Genomic DNA, 17,224 nt, shown 5'->3' on the forward strand with positions numbered 1-17,224 from the left:
AAGCGGACCCAGAGTAAGCGGGAGCTCCCATGTGAGTAGTCTCGGCATAAGGGGCCCCTGCCGCTTCTTGCATTGGAGGAGACACCTAGGGCTCCCTGGGCGGATCCTCTGACGGGTAGTCTGGTACCTTAGGCTCCGCATCTTGGGGCAGGTCGGCACGAGTTTGCTTGGCGACTCACTTCCTCCTCTTCATGCCTAGAAACAGGTGCCCACCGCGAGTCCTTTCTGAGTCCATCACACCTGCAAAAAAGAGTTCAGCATCAGAAAAAATGAAAGAACAAAGCAAAACAAGAAACCTCTGAGCAAGGAACCTACCTGAACTTAGGCCGGCCGCAATGAGCTTGGCCTCCGCCAGATACTGATGGCATTTTAGCCCTAGTCGTGCCCATTGCCGGAGGCCCTTCACCGTCTCTTTATCAAGCGTAACACCGGAGTCAGGGGCGGCCATCCCCCACCTATCTAAAACGGCCACTCTAGTACACTTCGCAACCTGAAGTAGTCCCACTTCCACGCCGGGACCTTGTTGGAAAGTTCATGTAAGAGCTTAAAACCCGGGCGAGGAGATAGGTAATACGCCCGGGAAGGGGACCCGCTTGCTTCTTAAGCATTAAAATAGAGGAGAATATCTCCAAGTCTAAAGGAAAGCCCTGTTCGCAAAATAGGGAGATTGTCCCCACCAAGTTACGAATGGAGTTCGGATGAAACTGGCCGACAGTAATGCCGAAGTGGTTCATGACCTCGACAAGAAGGGGGTGGAAAGGCAGTCGCAGCCCCACAGTGAGCTGCTCCTGGAATATCACGATCTCTTCAGGACCATATTCCCAAGGAAAGCTACCCAAAGGTATGAAGTAGGCGTACTCCCCAGGCAAGTTGTAATAGGTAATAAGGGATTGGATCTCCTTAAGCGTCATGGTCAAGGGACCAAACTTGTCTAACATCCGACCTCGACGAGAGGTGGACGCCAAACTGCCCGAGGCAGCTCGGCCTACGGGCTCAAACTCTTCCTCAAATTCTACCTCAGGTTCGCTAAGGCCATTGGGGGATGCAACTCGGTTCGTAGAACCTACATCAGACCCACTTGAAGAATCGTCTGAGCTATCCGAGCTAGACATCGAAGAGAAAAGATGGATTCCAAGAAAGTACTCACCCAGAAAAAGGCTTGAACAGACTACGAGAACTGGAACGAGCAAAAAACCTTGAAGGCGAACTAAAAGCCTGGACGCGAGATGAAACTCGGATGCGAGCTCAAGAAGAAAAGTGCAAAAGTGACAAAACGACTGGGGTCCCCCACTATTTATACCCACAGTGACCGAAAACCAACAGTGCAGATCAAAACCAATCCGATGGCCCGCAGTCGCACTGACCACACGTCCCCTAAGACCAAGACATGATTGGCGCACGTCTTTTTGAAACTGACAAAATGCCGACGCACGTCTTTCTGAAACTGACAAAACGCCAGCACACGTCTTTCTGAAACTGATAGAACGCCAGTGCACATCTCCTCGCATTAAAAACGGCAGCGACACATTTTTTCAAATTCGAAAAGACCCGCTGTCATGTCTCCCAGTGGCACACTTTTTTGAAATTTGAAATAAGCGCTCGCCGCCACGTCTGTCAGCATTTGTAGGCAGGTCATCGCGTTTCCCGTCTTTTGGGCTCTCGAGAAACCTAAAGAACCCTGACGACGCACCTTGCGCTATCGAAATTCGAAGTACGGGACTAATCCACTTGCCACCTTGCGAACTCCCCGCGCCATGGCAAGACCCTTAGCACGAGGAGTGGGGGGCATTTGATGAAGGAAGATTTGGCTCAACCTCGTCATTACGCAACACATGGCAAAGGCAACAGCTCGGCACAACAGCGCGCCCAAGGCGCGAGCACCAAAGGGAGGAACCAGCGGTCCAAACTCCTTACCAATGGTCCGAACTCCCTACAAGGAGCCCAAACTCTCCCTCAGGCCCCGAGCCTCACACAAGGCAACAACCCGAACTGGCCCGCCCCACGACAGTTCGAGACACTCCCCTATCCGAACTCAAGACTTCACCTCGCTCACCACTCCAGCACTTCGCCTCCAGGATGCCAAACTAAACAACCGCACCTCGCCTCACACTGAGATAGTCCGTACCCAGGACGGTGCACCTGACTGACATGGGATCTGACGCTTGATAGCCGCACTCAAATGGCCACCTACCACCGCCACCTGCTACCGCCATCTCCAGTTACAGAGACGACTCCAACAAAGAGATGAAGTGGTGGTTCTGTCCCAACAAAGGTGATGACACCCGAACTGGCAAGAGCATAGAGATAGTCATACCCGATCTGGCAGAAGCCTTGGAGTGAGTGCGCGGAGTAGTTATAAATGGCTCATAGTCCCCAAGAACAAGATATGTGAATTTTGTGCCATCTGATTTTATCTTGCCTTTGAGAGAATACTAACTTGAGCTTCGGAGCAATCTCACCGGATTTTTCCCAAAGTTCCCTCATCTTCTCCGTTTCAGGCTCTCCGTTGTTCCAATCAGAGACAAGACCGTTAATAGTTAAGACCAGTCGGATCGCACCATCAAGTTTGGTTAAGAGATATCCTATTCTTAGTTAGCATTGAAAAGTAGTTTTCTCTCACTTTTGGCTTCAGCTTTGTTCAAATTATTCACGACTGCAATCCTTCATAAATTGATTCTCTTTCTCGTAGAGACCCCACTCCACTTTTGAGGCTTTATTGTATAAGGAAAAATTATATAGGAGAATGATCAATCAGCCCAGATCAGAATTTTATAGTCCCATAGACCCAGAGAAAAACTATATATATATAGTAGACGTCTTATCTTATCTTTTAATTTGTTTTTTTTTTGTTTTACCCTGCGAGTTATTAATGACCACATGCGCTGTCTTTTTTTACTGTACGAAGGAAAAGAGTTGCGTCAGATCGGTAGCTCGCGTGAAACTTTAGCCCAACTCTATTGCTCATGAACTCATGATTTCACGATTTGAACGAATATAAAATCTATTTGTCGGAAAGATTGTTCATACTTTATGCAACTATTATATCACATGGGGTTTGGATAAAACAGTAAAGGAACAAAGGACAACTATGCAAAAAGATGCCAGACCCTTCCTGCTCCTGGCCAGTTATGGGCCACTCTATTCAGAGATTTATAAATTTAAAAATTAAAAGATAAATCTAAGTTTTTTAAAACCTACATAATCGGATAAAATTAGAATAGTGGCTCTCCAAAATAACCCTTTAAGTTGTATTTGTTTGTGGGTGTAAAACTTCATTGATGTAAAAGTTCATAATAGAATTTGACACTGAACCGTTGAAATTTAAAAAACGGAATTATTGATATAGTATTTATATCGATAATTAATATAAAATCTCATTATAAATGATATTTTATATCAATTTACTATATAAAACTCCACTTTATTGAAACATTAACAAACCTGAACTGAGAATGGAGTTTTAGATCGATTTTGATTTACGCCATAAGCAAACACCAACAAAACCGAATCGGTGGCAAAGATTTACACGGCAAGTAAACGCAGCTTTAAGAATCTTCAAGGCTCTCAGCAGCTCCACACCCTTCAACATAGCAACCGCTTCAGCTTGGATTGGAGATTGAAACTACTGCATGGGGAGGGCATGACCAAAAAATGCAGCTATTTGCTCTTTCAATGTGATTTCTGAGGACTATGTACACCATGAAAGAAGTCAGCACCATTAAGTCGGTTACAAAACCGACTCAATTTTTGGTTAACAAAGGACCCAAGTGGTCCATTTAAAAACCATAGAAAGATTAGAATCACCTGTAATAGATAGTTAGTTCAAGTATAAATAGGGGTTAACACCCTATGCTTATAAGTGAGTTTAGAGAGTAGTAGCATCCAAGTTTAGAGAGAATAGTCTCTTGGTGAGTAGCCTCCAAGCAAGGTCAGTGTGTAATTTCTAAGTTGAAATAGTGCACGTGTGTGATATATTGTGTATGTTTGTATTTTTGTGTGTTTTGCATTAGTAATATGCATAGTTATTTCTAGTTATAGTGTATTTTCTTCTCTTTGCTTTTCTTGTGTGGTCTCACTTGTTTGTTGTGTTTCTACACACCAAACCCTTCACGACCCAAGCGCTAGCTACTTGGGGAAAAGGCCGCCCAGTCTTGAAGGGAGGTCATATTCTTGGGATGGGGAGGACGATGGATGTAGTTGATCAAGAATTTGGAGCCATTTCATGAGTAGTTTCTTTTGCTTAAGACTTTAAAACTAGAAATCTATAGTAGTGTGGTGTGTTTCAAGATTCTAGGTCCTACGATGGAATGTTTGAAATTGTAATTTCTGAAACACGCGAGACCCCTTGTGAGGTTATATGCCATGGTGGTGTGATGAGTTTTGAAACACTATAAAATTAGTGCATTCCAAAATTCAAATATTTTATGATTTGGAACCAGCATACTATACATTTAATTGCAAAATCCAAAACATACACCACTGCAGCCTGAAGAAACATGTAGCTTCTATGGTGCATTTTAAAATCGGCTGGAATGAGCTTTTAACATGGTACCAAGTACCAACACTCCTTTAGTTAATGTAGTTATTTCATCTATAAAAAAAGGAAAAATCTATGATATGGGAGGAAAAGGTTTTGGCCGATCAATATCCCATGCATTTTGATGAAAACATATATGATTGGTTACCACTTTTATGATAAGGGTTGATTGGCTATAAGTTTTTATAAAAATTCCTGATTAGTACCTTGTACTTTGGTTTAAGTGATAATTTGGTCCACAAACTTTAAAATACGACAATTTCAATGCCTGAACTTTCAAAACAAGACAATCTACTACTTGCCATTAACCAGCCGTTAAATGGCATGTGAAAAAGACAAATGCCTTTCAAGTATTGGATCAGAACCTGTGATGTCACAATTTTCCTAGGAGAACAAGCTTGGCACCACATTTCGCTAAAACTCATGTCGTCTCAACTTCGATCCCTAAGGTGATGCTTGGTAAGTCAAGTGATTTAAAAACCAAGTGATAAAGTGAATATAAACTAAGGACAGAGAATGCCTGTCAATATGAGACTTATGTACATGGAACTATAGAAGTGGGGTCACCCTGTGAATTATGATAATAACGGTGATAGAGCGGAGATGGGAACAAGCTCCAGTAACCTGCTTGGCCGTCAACTTGGAGCTAAAGTCGTTGAGGCCCACTAGACCAAGGAGGCATTTTACTGTGTCAAGCATTTCGCTATAACATTTCTATTAGAAAAGGACTAAGGAAGAACATATAATAGAAAAACAAGTGTTGTATTTCCATAGGAGAGATGGATTGGCCGTGGCAAAGAGATGGGTTGGTAACCAAGGTAGGTACGTCAGGAGGAGGTTAAGAAATTAGTTACTTCAAGAGACTAAATAATGGTGGGGTATTTATATAACTTAACAAAAGGTTTCTTTGGCCGGGTTTTTGTGCACCAGGCATTTGGTAGAGGTGTTTGGAGGACTGTCAATTATTCTATGCAAGAAGGGTTTTGGTGTTTGTGACATAGAGCTTAGGCTCTGTTTCATTTGCTTGAGGAAGAAGATGATGAATAATGTGTTTTATTTTCAAAGGTAATTTTGACATTTTCAAAAGTCTTAAATCACACGAGGTCATGTGATATACATAACTGACGGTCCATTAATGGCATATACTAGATTGTCATGTTTCAAAAGTTCAAGTATTGGATTTTCACATTTTAAAGTTTAGGGACCAAACTGTCATTCGAGCCAAAGTATAGGGTATTGATCGGGAATTTTCCCTAAGTTTTTTTTTGGCATCATGGTCAAACTCTCAAAGAAAAAAAAAAGAAAAAGAAAAACTCTCTTAGTTATGGATCATAATTGGAGGAATGGGATTAAACATAACCCACTCCTTATAGATGGGATAAGGCTTGGATGATGATGATGATGATAATAATGAACAAAACCTTAATTATTGGTCAAGTACATATTTCAACACGCAAAGTGCACTATGTATATATTTTATCATCAATTCTTTTAGATTGGTTTGGGCAAATCCCATTTTTGATAATCATTATACATAAAAACATCATGGATAACTATTCTCCACATCTTAGGCCCCGATTGGTTCGCAGGAATTGGGGTTTGGAATCGGAATCAAAATGGGCTATTCTAATTCCAATTGTTTGGTTGGATAGAATCAGAATCTCATTTATGTTCTTGGTGGAATGGCAATTCTCCATTTGAGGGAATGGCCATTCCATCCCCCTCCCTTGGGAATGAAATCCCATTCTTGTTGCTTCTAATTCTCATTCTCATTTATGTCTGAACCAAATAGACTATGGGAATAGACCATTCCAATTCTGACTTCGAAGGATTTTGATTCTGATTCTGACTATGAACCAAATGGACCCTTAATATATTAACGTTGAATACATATATCATAAGCTTTTGAGCCAAGTCGGGTTGTCCAGGCCTAAAACTTCACAACCCAATCCCAAGTTAGGCCATGTCAGGCATAAATGATTGATCCTACTAAGTTGACTAGTTTTATACTAGTATATGTATGTTTAGGGGTGAATAAATGGGTAGATTCTAATTGGAATGGAATCGAATCGACTTTGAACTAGCATTGAATTGACTCTACTCAATTTGTTGTCGGGTAAGGTCTAATTAAATTCTTGGCACTGATCCCCATCCAAGCTTAAAACTCCACAGCCCAATCCCAAGTCAGGCCATGTGTTAGACAGTGTATGCCCTTAGCTCCAATCAACATGATGTACATTATGACATTTATTGTAAATGAATAAAGTACATATTTGATTCATGTTATTGTGGTGTGTTTCTGTGTAATACCTTAAACTGGACACATATGAGACTCGTGATAGTTTAGAATCTTCACAGCCGTTGGATAGATCTGGGGAGATTTATCCTACTAAGGCTGACACTAGTGTACTGCCAAGTTAGTTGGGGTGGCTTGTCTTAGTTGTCAGGGTGATACTTAATGTACATACAGTGTGAGTTTTTTCTTGAAACCCTGAACCAGACCAAAATTCCAGTATTTCCCTGGACCTTAGAGATAGATGGACAAAACTATAATGTTACACCTGACCCGTAGACTCGATTATAAAACTGTACTAGGTGTCAGATTAGGCTGTTTTTGATATGCTAATCAGTGAGATCCTTAGAGGGGGTCAAAACCTAGTTATGTTGGGTAGTGTTTGATTATTATGGGCTAAAAGGTTAAGTGTAAGACCATTGAAGATTATACTTGATGGGATAATCTAGCATTTGCCCACAATCCTTGGGCCTTTATAAGATGGCTGGGCCCAAGGACCATTTAGTGTAAATGTTGGGTCCATTAAGAGCCCATAGTGATGGACTCAGGGGTTCAATGCATTCAGTAGTGAATTCGGCCAGCCCTTGTAATAGAGGCTAGGTTGAACCCATGTGGTTGATGTGTAGATCAATGATAGGGTCCCACGCCATACAAAGAGATCAAAGTTAGACAACATTAAAGTGGAAGTGAGCCTAAAAGCTTAATGGGCCTAAAAACCCATTTCGAATTGGGTTAATTATATTAATTAAATAGGAGCGGATATGGGATTTGGATCAGCAAATAAGATAAGGGATTATCCTTATCCACTTAAAGATTCCATATCCAAACAAAGATTTGGATCAAAGGAACTCCTAAATTGATTAGGAAGGTTGATCTTTATCTACAGATAAGATAAGGGGTTATCCTTATCACTTAAAGAGTTCAGATCCAAATAAAATATTTGGATTAGGAAACTCCTAATGGGATTATGAAATTTTCTCTTTAAGGCTATAAATAAAAGAGCAGGGCGAACCTCCAAAGACACATTCGCTGAATACAGAGAAAATACAACACAGTTAGACTGCTCTTGCCTTTTGCTCTTTCTCTTCTTGCTCTTGCCGCCCTATCCTGTTCGATCTCCAGTTCTTGGATTGGATCAAGATTTGATCTTGATATTGTTTATTACCAGAAGAAACAATTTAGAAGTTGTGCTCACTATTCCATTCGATTCTTGCTGAAGAATCGCTAGTTCTTAGTGAAAAACTACCTGTTGATCTTGCCTCACCCTAAGCTGTGTCATCTTTAGTGAATTGAGGATTTGGTACTTTCTTTGGGCATGAACACTTGCATTGGGAGGAGCATTCTTGCATGGATTCTATATCAGATATATCTCTCCCTTAATTTGGTTTCAGATTTGGTTTGGTTTGGTTACAAGAACGAATCTTGAAAATGTAGTTTTCTAAATTGAGAATAGGATTCCCGGATGGGAGTAAATAAATTTTTGAAATTTCGCCCAACCTTCTTACAGGGTTCGGCCATCCATATGATGGATCTCCCATCCCTTCACCATGTTGGGCATGAATGATCAACCCTACTAAGTTGACAAGTTTTATACTTGTATATGTACTTAGGGGTGAATAAATGGGTAGATTCTAATTGGAATAGAATGGAATTGACCTTGAACTAGCCTTGATTTGACTCTACTTAATTTGTTGTTAGGTAAGATCTAATTCCAAATTTTGGGCACTGATCCCTATCCAGGCCGATTCTAGGGTCTAAGGGTTTATCCTACCCAAACCGATCTAGATAATTGGCATTACTTGGTCTTGGTGGAACTAGCCTTGGAATTGGACATGCCTCGAAAGAAATATTGAAATGCTTTCATGATGTGAAGATTTGAACCCAAGCTCTCATGATTATAAAGACCATGGTCTCACTTGATCATTAAATCACTTAAGTGCTTTGATTATTATTTTTCTAATTTAATAGTTGAATGTGTACAATAAGTAATGTAAAAGGTAATTTTACAGAACTTAAACAATACAAGATGAGTTTTATATTGTATGTTAATATATTATGATCATGTTAAATTACTCGATCCAATTAATTTAAGTATTGTCATTATTATTATTGTTGCTGTTATTGAAAATCAATGTTTCAAAGATAGACATTGGAACAACCGAGACTAGAACTAGAATCAGCCTTGGAACTGATCTTCACAGGGTAGGTTCCAGTTCCAAAATCCAATTCCTACATAGTAAGCTTCAATCCATTCTCACCTAGGTTCCAAGTTTTGCTTCTTGATGTTGTCTCAAACTAGTGAGTTGGATAAGTTGAGGTGTCTCAAGTTGGTGAGTTGGATGAGCTATAGAATTCCGATGACTTATGAACACATAAACAGTTAGAGGCCTCGAGGTGGACCCTTGAAAAGATAGTCTTTGACGCTCAAGTCAGTAAGACCACTGAGAGGGTTGACTAGGTTGTTTTGGCCATAAGAGCTGTGAACTTGTGAGTGCAAGAAGAGTTGAAGAGAGTTTGAGTTCAGAATGCATGAGTGCATAGAGAGTTTTACCTAGGGTAGTGTGCCCTATACAGATGTTTGGGAAGCCATTGCACTTTGTGCTTGTTGGACACATGTCATCTTCTCAGGCAGTCTTCGCATGAACCGTTCTCTTACATGGCTTAAACATTCTACTATAGGGAGGATGAAGAGAGTTCGAGCCATTGCATCGATTTGGGGGTTGGGAGACACTTCATTGATGTTTACCACGTATCTCGCCCATAACAAGACATGTGGTGTTTCCTTGACACTAGCTTACTCTGATAATCATTGTTTTAAAAGGCTTAAGGCTTAAGGTGAGACGCATAGATTTGGCCTCAAGGCTTAAGACTCACAATTTTGATGTAAGGCTTAAGCCTTTGCTAGAATGATGCATAAACCTCAAGACACCTCATGCCTCATGCCTCAATGATTATCTAGTGATTTAATTTAAATATATATATATATATATATTATGCATTTTTGTAGTTCAAAATATATGAAAGAAGCACTTCAATAATTATGAGCCAAATAGTAAAAGAGTAAAAATGAAAATAAATAGAAGAAATCAAGTTCTATTAATTTCTCATATTATTTTATGAGAGTTCAATGCAAAAGGGGTCAATCAAGTTCCTAGTTTCTCTTGGGTATATCAAGTGAGCTTTTATTATTATTATTATTATTATCATTATCATCATCATCATCATTATTATTATTATTATTATTATTATTATTATTATTATTATTATTATAAATCTAATATCTCAAGTTTGTTAATTTTTTCCTAATGGATTTATTTTATCATTGATTTTTTTTTTTGCATAGATCAAACTAACAGAGTTGTTTTCTTTCTTTTAAACTATTGAATGGCCATAAATCTAATATTCAATTATATGATCATATGTTTCAGTTTTTTAAATTGGTCATTTGAATTATTTGAGAACTTTACATTTTAAAATATGAAATTTAAAATATTTATAATTGTCACATTAATTATTATTTTATTTAATACTTAAATGTATTGATTATAAACTTTTATTTTATGAATATAGTTAAATGTATTGATTATAAAGGAAGGTCCCACTCTAGTACAGATATCCGTCCTCTATTCGGACATGTGTTATTTTCTCATTGGGCGAGGATTATGGCTGCATTAGCATCGCTTGTATAAATCCGATTGTACGCTTGTATATATATATATATATATATATATATATATATATATATATATATATATATTAAAACCGGTCCTGTCATGTCAGCATAGCGCTCCTTGCAGGAAAAGCCCCCTTCCTAATTTTTTGTTTTCTTGAATTTTTTATTTTTTTAATTCCACATAATTATCCATTAAACCAATAAGGAAATCACATATACCTAACTATTTCTAACAACCATAAAGCTTTTCTAATGTTTAGCCAAGGGGCACCACTTTCCCCCACTTCCTCCTAAATTGTCTCTAATTCCTATTTATCTCCTAAATTCTCTCTAGCTCCTATTTATCTCTTAAATTATATCTAATTTAATAGAGAGATTCTCTCCAAAACTATCTCTAATTCCTATTTATCCTCTCCCCCACTTTTTATCTATATCTATCTAAAGAAAGTTTCAATTAAAAAATTTTCAGAACTATTTAAATGTTATAACAAAATTTTATACTAAATTTAAAATAATTATTCAAAACACAAAAAATTAGTAGATTTAATAATATTCATATTATTAATGATTCAATATTTTAAAAAATTCATCATGAAATTATGTAATAACAATAAAAATTATAACTTTATGAATAATTCAATTTAAATGTTACCCAAATAATAGAAATTTAACATTAAAAAATAAAAAATTATTTAAATATTTCAATAACTAAAAATATTAAATAAAAAACATTAAAAATAGATAAATAATATAACAAAGTATTTAATATTACAAAATAACATTAAAATAAATAAAATTCAAATAATGAAAATTTTTAAATATTTTACACATTATTTAAATATTTAAATAACAAAATATTTAACATGACAAAATTGTAAATAGTTAAAATAACGAAATTATGTAATAAATTTTGTATTTTAATAGAATTCATAACAATGAATTATGGATAATAATTTAATATTTTACAAAATTAATTATATTCATATTATAATAGAATTCATAATATTCATATTATTTAATAATAGTACAATTATAATTTTATGGATTATTAAATTCAATAAGTAATTAAAATTTTAAGAACTTAAATAACAATATTATTTAAGTATGTAAATAATATTAAAAATAACTAATTTCACTTTTATCAATTAATAATTATAGAAATAACTATCAAAAAAATTATATTTATTAGTAATAATATTGCAATAATAGTGTATATTCATTATATATTTATATTTACTATAGTTAATATTTATTTTATTTTCAGTAATTATTTATTGCTTTTAATAAATATGCTTTCAATAATTATTTTTAAATGTATTTTTATTTTGTTATTTAATAAAAAATTATCAATAATTATTGGAGATTAAAAAACTATTGTTTAACTTTTTGAAATTTAATTTATCATATTTATTGTATTTTTGTTATAAATTTATTTTTAGTAATTATATATTTTATAATTTATAGATTAATACTTATTAGAGATTAAACTATTATTTAAGATTACACTATTTATTGACTAATTTAGTATATTTTCAATATTTATTATATTTTTTGTAATTATTGTATTTTTTTATATATCTATAATAATTTCATTATAAACTTATTTTCAATGATTTTGTACGTTTGCTATAAATTTTCAATAATTATTAGAGATTAAAGTATTGTTATTTATTAGATATTAGACTATAAATTTAGTTGAAATTAGGAGTGTTCAATTATTGATTTAGTTCAGTTGCAGGCTGTTTTGCCAACCAAGTCAATCAGGTCAAATCCGTAGTTTGTCACTCAAAACCAATTGACCATTAACGAAAACCTACCAACTTGGGTTGTATCGATTTGGGTCTATTTTCGGTTTAGTTTGTTTGTTCAAAAGATTTAAACTTAAAAAATTAACTTTAAATTTTATAAATTACAATGATATTATTAAAAAATTAATTAAAAAAATTAAATCTATGATATAAAATATTTTAGACTAACAAATATGAGAAATTTCCTACTTTCCCGTATTACAAAATTAAATTTAAAATATAAAATATTAATATATTTATTAAACCAAAGCCAATTTGAAATACTAGAAAACCGACTAACTCAGGTTGAGTTTGATCAGATTGTTTATTAAAAAATTCAAATATAAAACAATGATATACTCTTATGTATTTCTATTGTTTAACTTTCACTTAAAAAAGCACGCGTGCCCGTCACCATGCCTCTCCTTGCTCCGTTACCCCCTGCATTCTCTTTGACTTTCTCTCCTCTCCTCTTCCCACCACTCCCATTAAGCCATGTCACTCAACTACCTAAAAATATTCCTATTATCTCTCTCCTAAGATATCTCATTTAAACCAATAGGAAAGTATCATGTTGCCCCACTCCCTAATGAATTTCTAAAATGCATCCCCCTCAATCTAAACCCATTCTCCCTCATTTAAAATATTCATATTAATTAATAAATAGTTAAATACGGTTAATATTTAATCCCACCCATATTCAATGAGTATTAAATATTGTTATTACCAAAAGTTAATAAATACGGTTAGTAAATTACCAAAAATTAATAAATATTGTTATTAATTAACCCATTAACAACATTTTATAAAAATTGAAAACTCTTTAACTAATTTCTATAAAATTGAAAAACAAAAGATAAATTAGTGTAATTTTGTTAGTAAACTACCAAATAAAAATATAGATTTAATAACAATTTAAAAAAAAAATCAATAAATCCCCATAGTTACATAAATGTAATAAACATTTCAAAAATTGTCATAAAACTACATTTTCATAAAATAACATTTTTGAAATTAAAAGATATAAAGTATTTGAATGTTTATTTAAAATGCATTAAATAATTATTGAAAATTATTAGAATATTTTGGAAATTTTAGTAAAATTTATTACATTTGATAGATTTTGGAAAATCATTGAAAAATTATGTAATTTTCATTGCATATTATTGAAAATTATTAAAGATAAATGACTATGGGAAATGAAAAACTATAATTTGAACAAATAATTACACAAATTATTAAGATACATTAGTATAATATTGGAAAAAGGAAATTATTGGTTAGTTAATATTAGAAATTATAAGATAAATTAGTATAATTTTGTAAGTAAACCATTTAAAAAGAAAATAATTTATTTAATAAAATTTTAAATAAAATTGATTAAACTTTCAAAATTACACAAGTACAATAAAATTTCCAAAATTTTCATAAAATTATATTTTTGAATATTAAACACAATTTAGCATACTTTTAGAAATTTACCATGTGGTTGATACTCAATATATCCTTTTGATCATCTCTATCATCAAATTGAATATTGGGTTGACGGGGATAATGTTTTCAAAACTAGATCAAACCAGATGGTTAGATCAAAAAATTGGGAACTGAACACCGTTTCTCCTCAAAACCTCTTTTTGTCCAAAAATCGTTTATTTGGTTAGCAAACCACTGCTTGGGCGGTCGAACCGTTAACCCGGACAACAGTTTTTGGCCTTTTTGTTTTTCTAATTTTTTTTTGGGTCAGAGCGGGTCATCCATTTGACAAATAGACCGTTCGACCCCAGAACCGTTCCCTATCCGGTCCAATTTTAAAAACCTTGGACAGGGAGTGGGTGCTTTGCCTTGAGTGTGCGGCATGGCCTAGCCCAAGGCCTGGTCCATGGACCAGCCTGACCCATGACATGGCATGGGCCCGTGCCGAACCAACCCCCAAATTATCCTAGAGGAGGGAGGCACAACCCGGGACGCCTCGTGGCCCAACACAGCACGACTCACACTTTGTTTGGGCCACATGCGAGTCGTGTTGTATCGACCCAACACGACCCAATTTACACCTCTACTTGAACCTGCCCAATATTGGGGACAGGGTAGGGAAATTCGAGGATTCTCCATCCTTGATGAGGAGTGGGGTGCCTTGCCCTTGAACTCGCTCGACATTGAGGAGTGGTTACCTTGCCCTGAACCCACGTGACACTGGGGACGGGGCAGGGATGGGTGCTCTGTCTTGAATCCACTCCATTGTAATTCTCATATAATTGTTAATTATTAGTAGAATTAATAAAAATATTAGCTTTTATAATCATTTTTATTTATTTTAAAAGTAATCAAAATTTCATTTAGAAATAATAAAAAGAATATTTATTCATATTAATAAAACTAAATTTATTAAAAAATATTTATTCATATTCAATTAGCAATTATTATTTTTTATAAATCAACATTAAATAAAAAATAAAATTATTAAATCTTTCAAAATTTTCCCGTACATCGCACGGGTCCCTACTAATTTACTTTTAAATTCTCTCGAAAAATGTGATTTTCGTTTGAACAACAAAACGTACGTGCTACTGAGTGCAAATTGCGACGCAGACATAATTATTATTGCAATAAAGGAAACAAAAAAAAAGTATAAAAAAGGAAGCCGAGTCGGATCAAGCAAGCCAAGCCGAGCTTGCTGCGTAATTGACTACTTTTTGTGTTTTTCTTTATTCGAAACAAGAGAGTGCAGAAATGGTGGGAGCTTCTTCCAAGTCGACTGTTACTTTTATTTATTTATTTAATCAGATTTCATCTTGTATTTTTCGATTTAAAAAGTAGAAGCTTTTGCCGCGTCCGCCATGAAAATGGTTTTCCATCTTCCATTCGATTCTCCTCTTGATGAACAAACCAAAGATAAAGAGAAAGAGGATGGAACTGCTCCCAGAGGGAGCAAACCAGAAGAATCGGTTATGAATGTTAAAATCGCTAACCCTTCTCGTCCTTTTCTTCTTTTTCGTTCTTACTACCATTTGCAGAAGATAAGGAACTCTCTTTTTGGTCTGGTCTTCTGCTTTCCTACCTCCCTATTGTCTCTCGTCCTATTTGTGCCTCTGGCCTACAACGGCGCCAGCATTTTCTGTCTAAACGTCTCTTTTCCGACCAAAATCTCGCCGGAATCTACTGGCTTTACACCTGAATATGCAGTAGGACAAACAGCACGAAAATGGTCTTCTTCGTCTTCCTTATCCTCCTCGTTCATGTATGCTGTCAAGGAGGAAACCCCACCTTCTAAACCGAAGGGACATGTGCCCCCTTTGCAGGAACAGGAGTCTTCAGTTCTTCCATGGAACTCTTCTTCGGCTCAGAGATCAAGGTGTCACAGAAAGAATGAGCTGATGTTTAAGATTCTGCAGCCTACCGCCCTGTCAAGGCAATTTTCTGTAAGAGTATACGAGTTCTTCCATGGGTCACATTCGAATTCTTCCTGTAAGGTGCGGTTTTTCATGACTTGGATTTCTACTTTGGAGTCGTTCGGTTACAGGGAATTGCTTTCAATAGAGAGTCTTTTTAAATCACATCCAAATGCTTGTCTCCTCATAGTCTCCAATTCGTTGGATTCAAGTGGAGGAGGCCAACTGTTGAAGCCGTTCGTAAACCAGGGATTCCGGGTCACAGCAATTTCCCCTGATTTCAACTATATCTTCAAGAATACGTCTGCAGAGATTTGGTTCAATCGCTTAAAGAAGGGGAGTGTAGATCCTGGGGAAGTTTCTCTTGGTCAGAACCTCTCCAATTTACTTAGGCTGACACTCCTGTACAAATTTGGTGGAATTTATTTAGACAATGATGTTATAGTCTTGAAGAGCTTTTCCAATTTCAGGAATGCCATAGGAGCACAGACTATCGATCTAAAAACTGGAAATTGGAGTCGCTTGAACAACGCTGTCATGGTCTTTGACAAAAAGCATCCACTCCTCAACAAATTCATCGAGGAATTTGCACTCACCTTCAATGGGAACAAATGGGGTCACAATGGACCTTACTTGGTTTCAAGGGTTGTTTCAAGAGTGAGCGGAAGACCTGGTTTTAATTTTACTGTGTTGCCACCGCCAGCATTTTATCCAGTTGATTGGAATAGGGTTCAAAGCCTCTTTCATGGACCCCGGGATGCTGCCCATTTGAAATGGTTGTCTTCAAAGCTCAAACACATTCACAGGGAAAGTTTTTCTGTTCACCTATGGAATAAGCAGAGTAAGAAGATGAAGGTTGAAGAAGGGAGCATTATCAATCACATAATGTTGGACTGTTGCATCTTCTGCAACTATACAGTATCAGTCTCATAAGTATGCTAGAAAAATGAGGCAAATGTGTTGTCATCTCACTCTCTTCTTTTCTCATGTCCTGATCCAGTAATGTGGCTATGGACCAACTCAGTCCATTCCATTGTTTGTGTCAGAAAAAAGGAGTAAGAAAAAGAAAATCTTTTCTTTCATCCATCATAATCTGAACATAAACAATTGAGTTTATGTAACCTACACTGTACTTTGTCTTCTTGTCAGATCAATTAAGGCAGTCACGGAAGACCATTTCACTTATTCAGTTATACACAATTTCTAGAATATCAGTGTTGATAAGATGGATTATGAGATTCTCTGAAATGACATTTGTGAGAAAATTTTAACAAGTCATGCTAACATGAAAAAAAAAAAAAAGAATTTTATCTCTAAATGCCTGTTTAAACATTTTATATGGATGGTTTCTTAGCCTTTCTCTTTCATTTTGATATAGTAGGGGAATTAATATTTAGTTTCTGGTGTTAATACTTGCAATTATATATCAAGATCCTTATTCTCCCTTGACGTTGTAACTTGTACATATTTTCCATGCTTCTACTCATTAGGTACTTCATGCTTCTTTCATGGTATGTTACAGTTATTTCACATGAATGATCACAT

The 17,224-nt window shown here is 35.7% G+C and overlaps 1 protein-coding gene across 1 annotated transcript; it reads left to right on the forward strand.

Moving 5' to 3' along the window:
- The first annotated feature begins 14,958 nt into the window (after positions 1-14,958).
- On the forward strand, positions 14,959-16,864 carry LOC148877831 (uncharacterized protein At4g19900-like). The gene has a single exon (XM_088944876.1). The coding sequence runs from the start codon at positions 15,128-15,130 to the stop codon at positions 16,610-16,612; it is 1,485 nt and encodes a 494-aa protein (XP_088801002.1). The 5' UTR covers positions 14,959-15,127; the 3' UTR covers positions 16,613-16,864.
- The last annotated feature ends 360 nt before the right edge of the window (positions 16,865-17,224 follow it).

The sequence above is a fragment of the Nelumbo lutea genome, chromosome 1 (genome assembly GCF_056320005.1).
Source record: "Nelumbo lutea isolate HS-2025 chromosome 1, American lotus-T2T, whole genome shotgun sequence".
Classification (NCBI taxonomy): Eukaryota; Viridiplantae; Streptophyta; class Magnoliopsida; order Proteales; family Nelumbonaceae; genus Nelumbo; species Nelumbo lutea.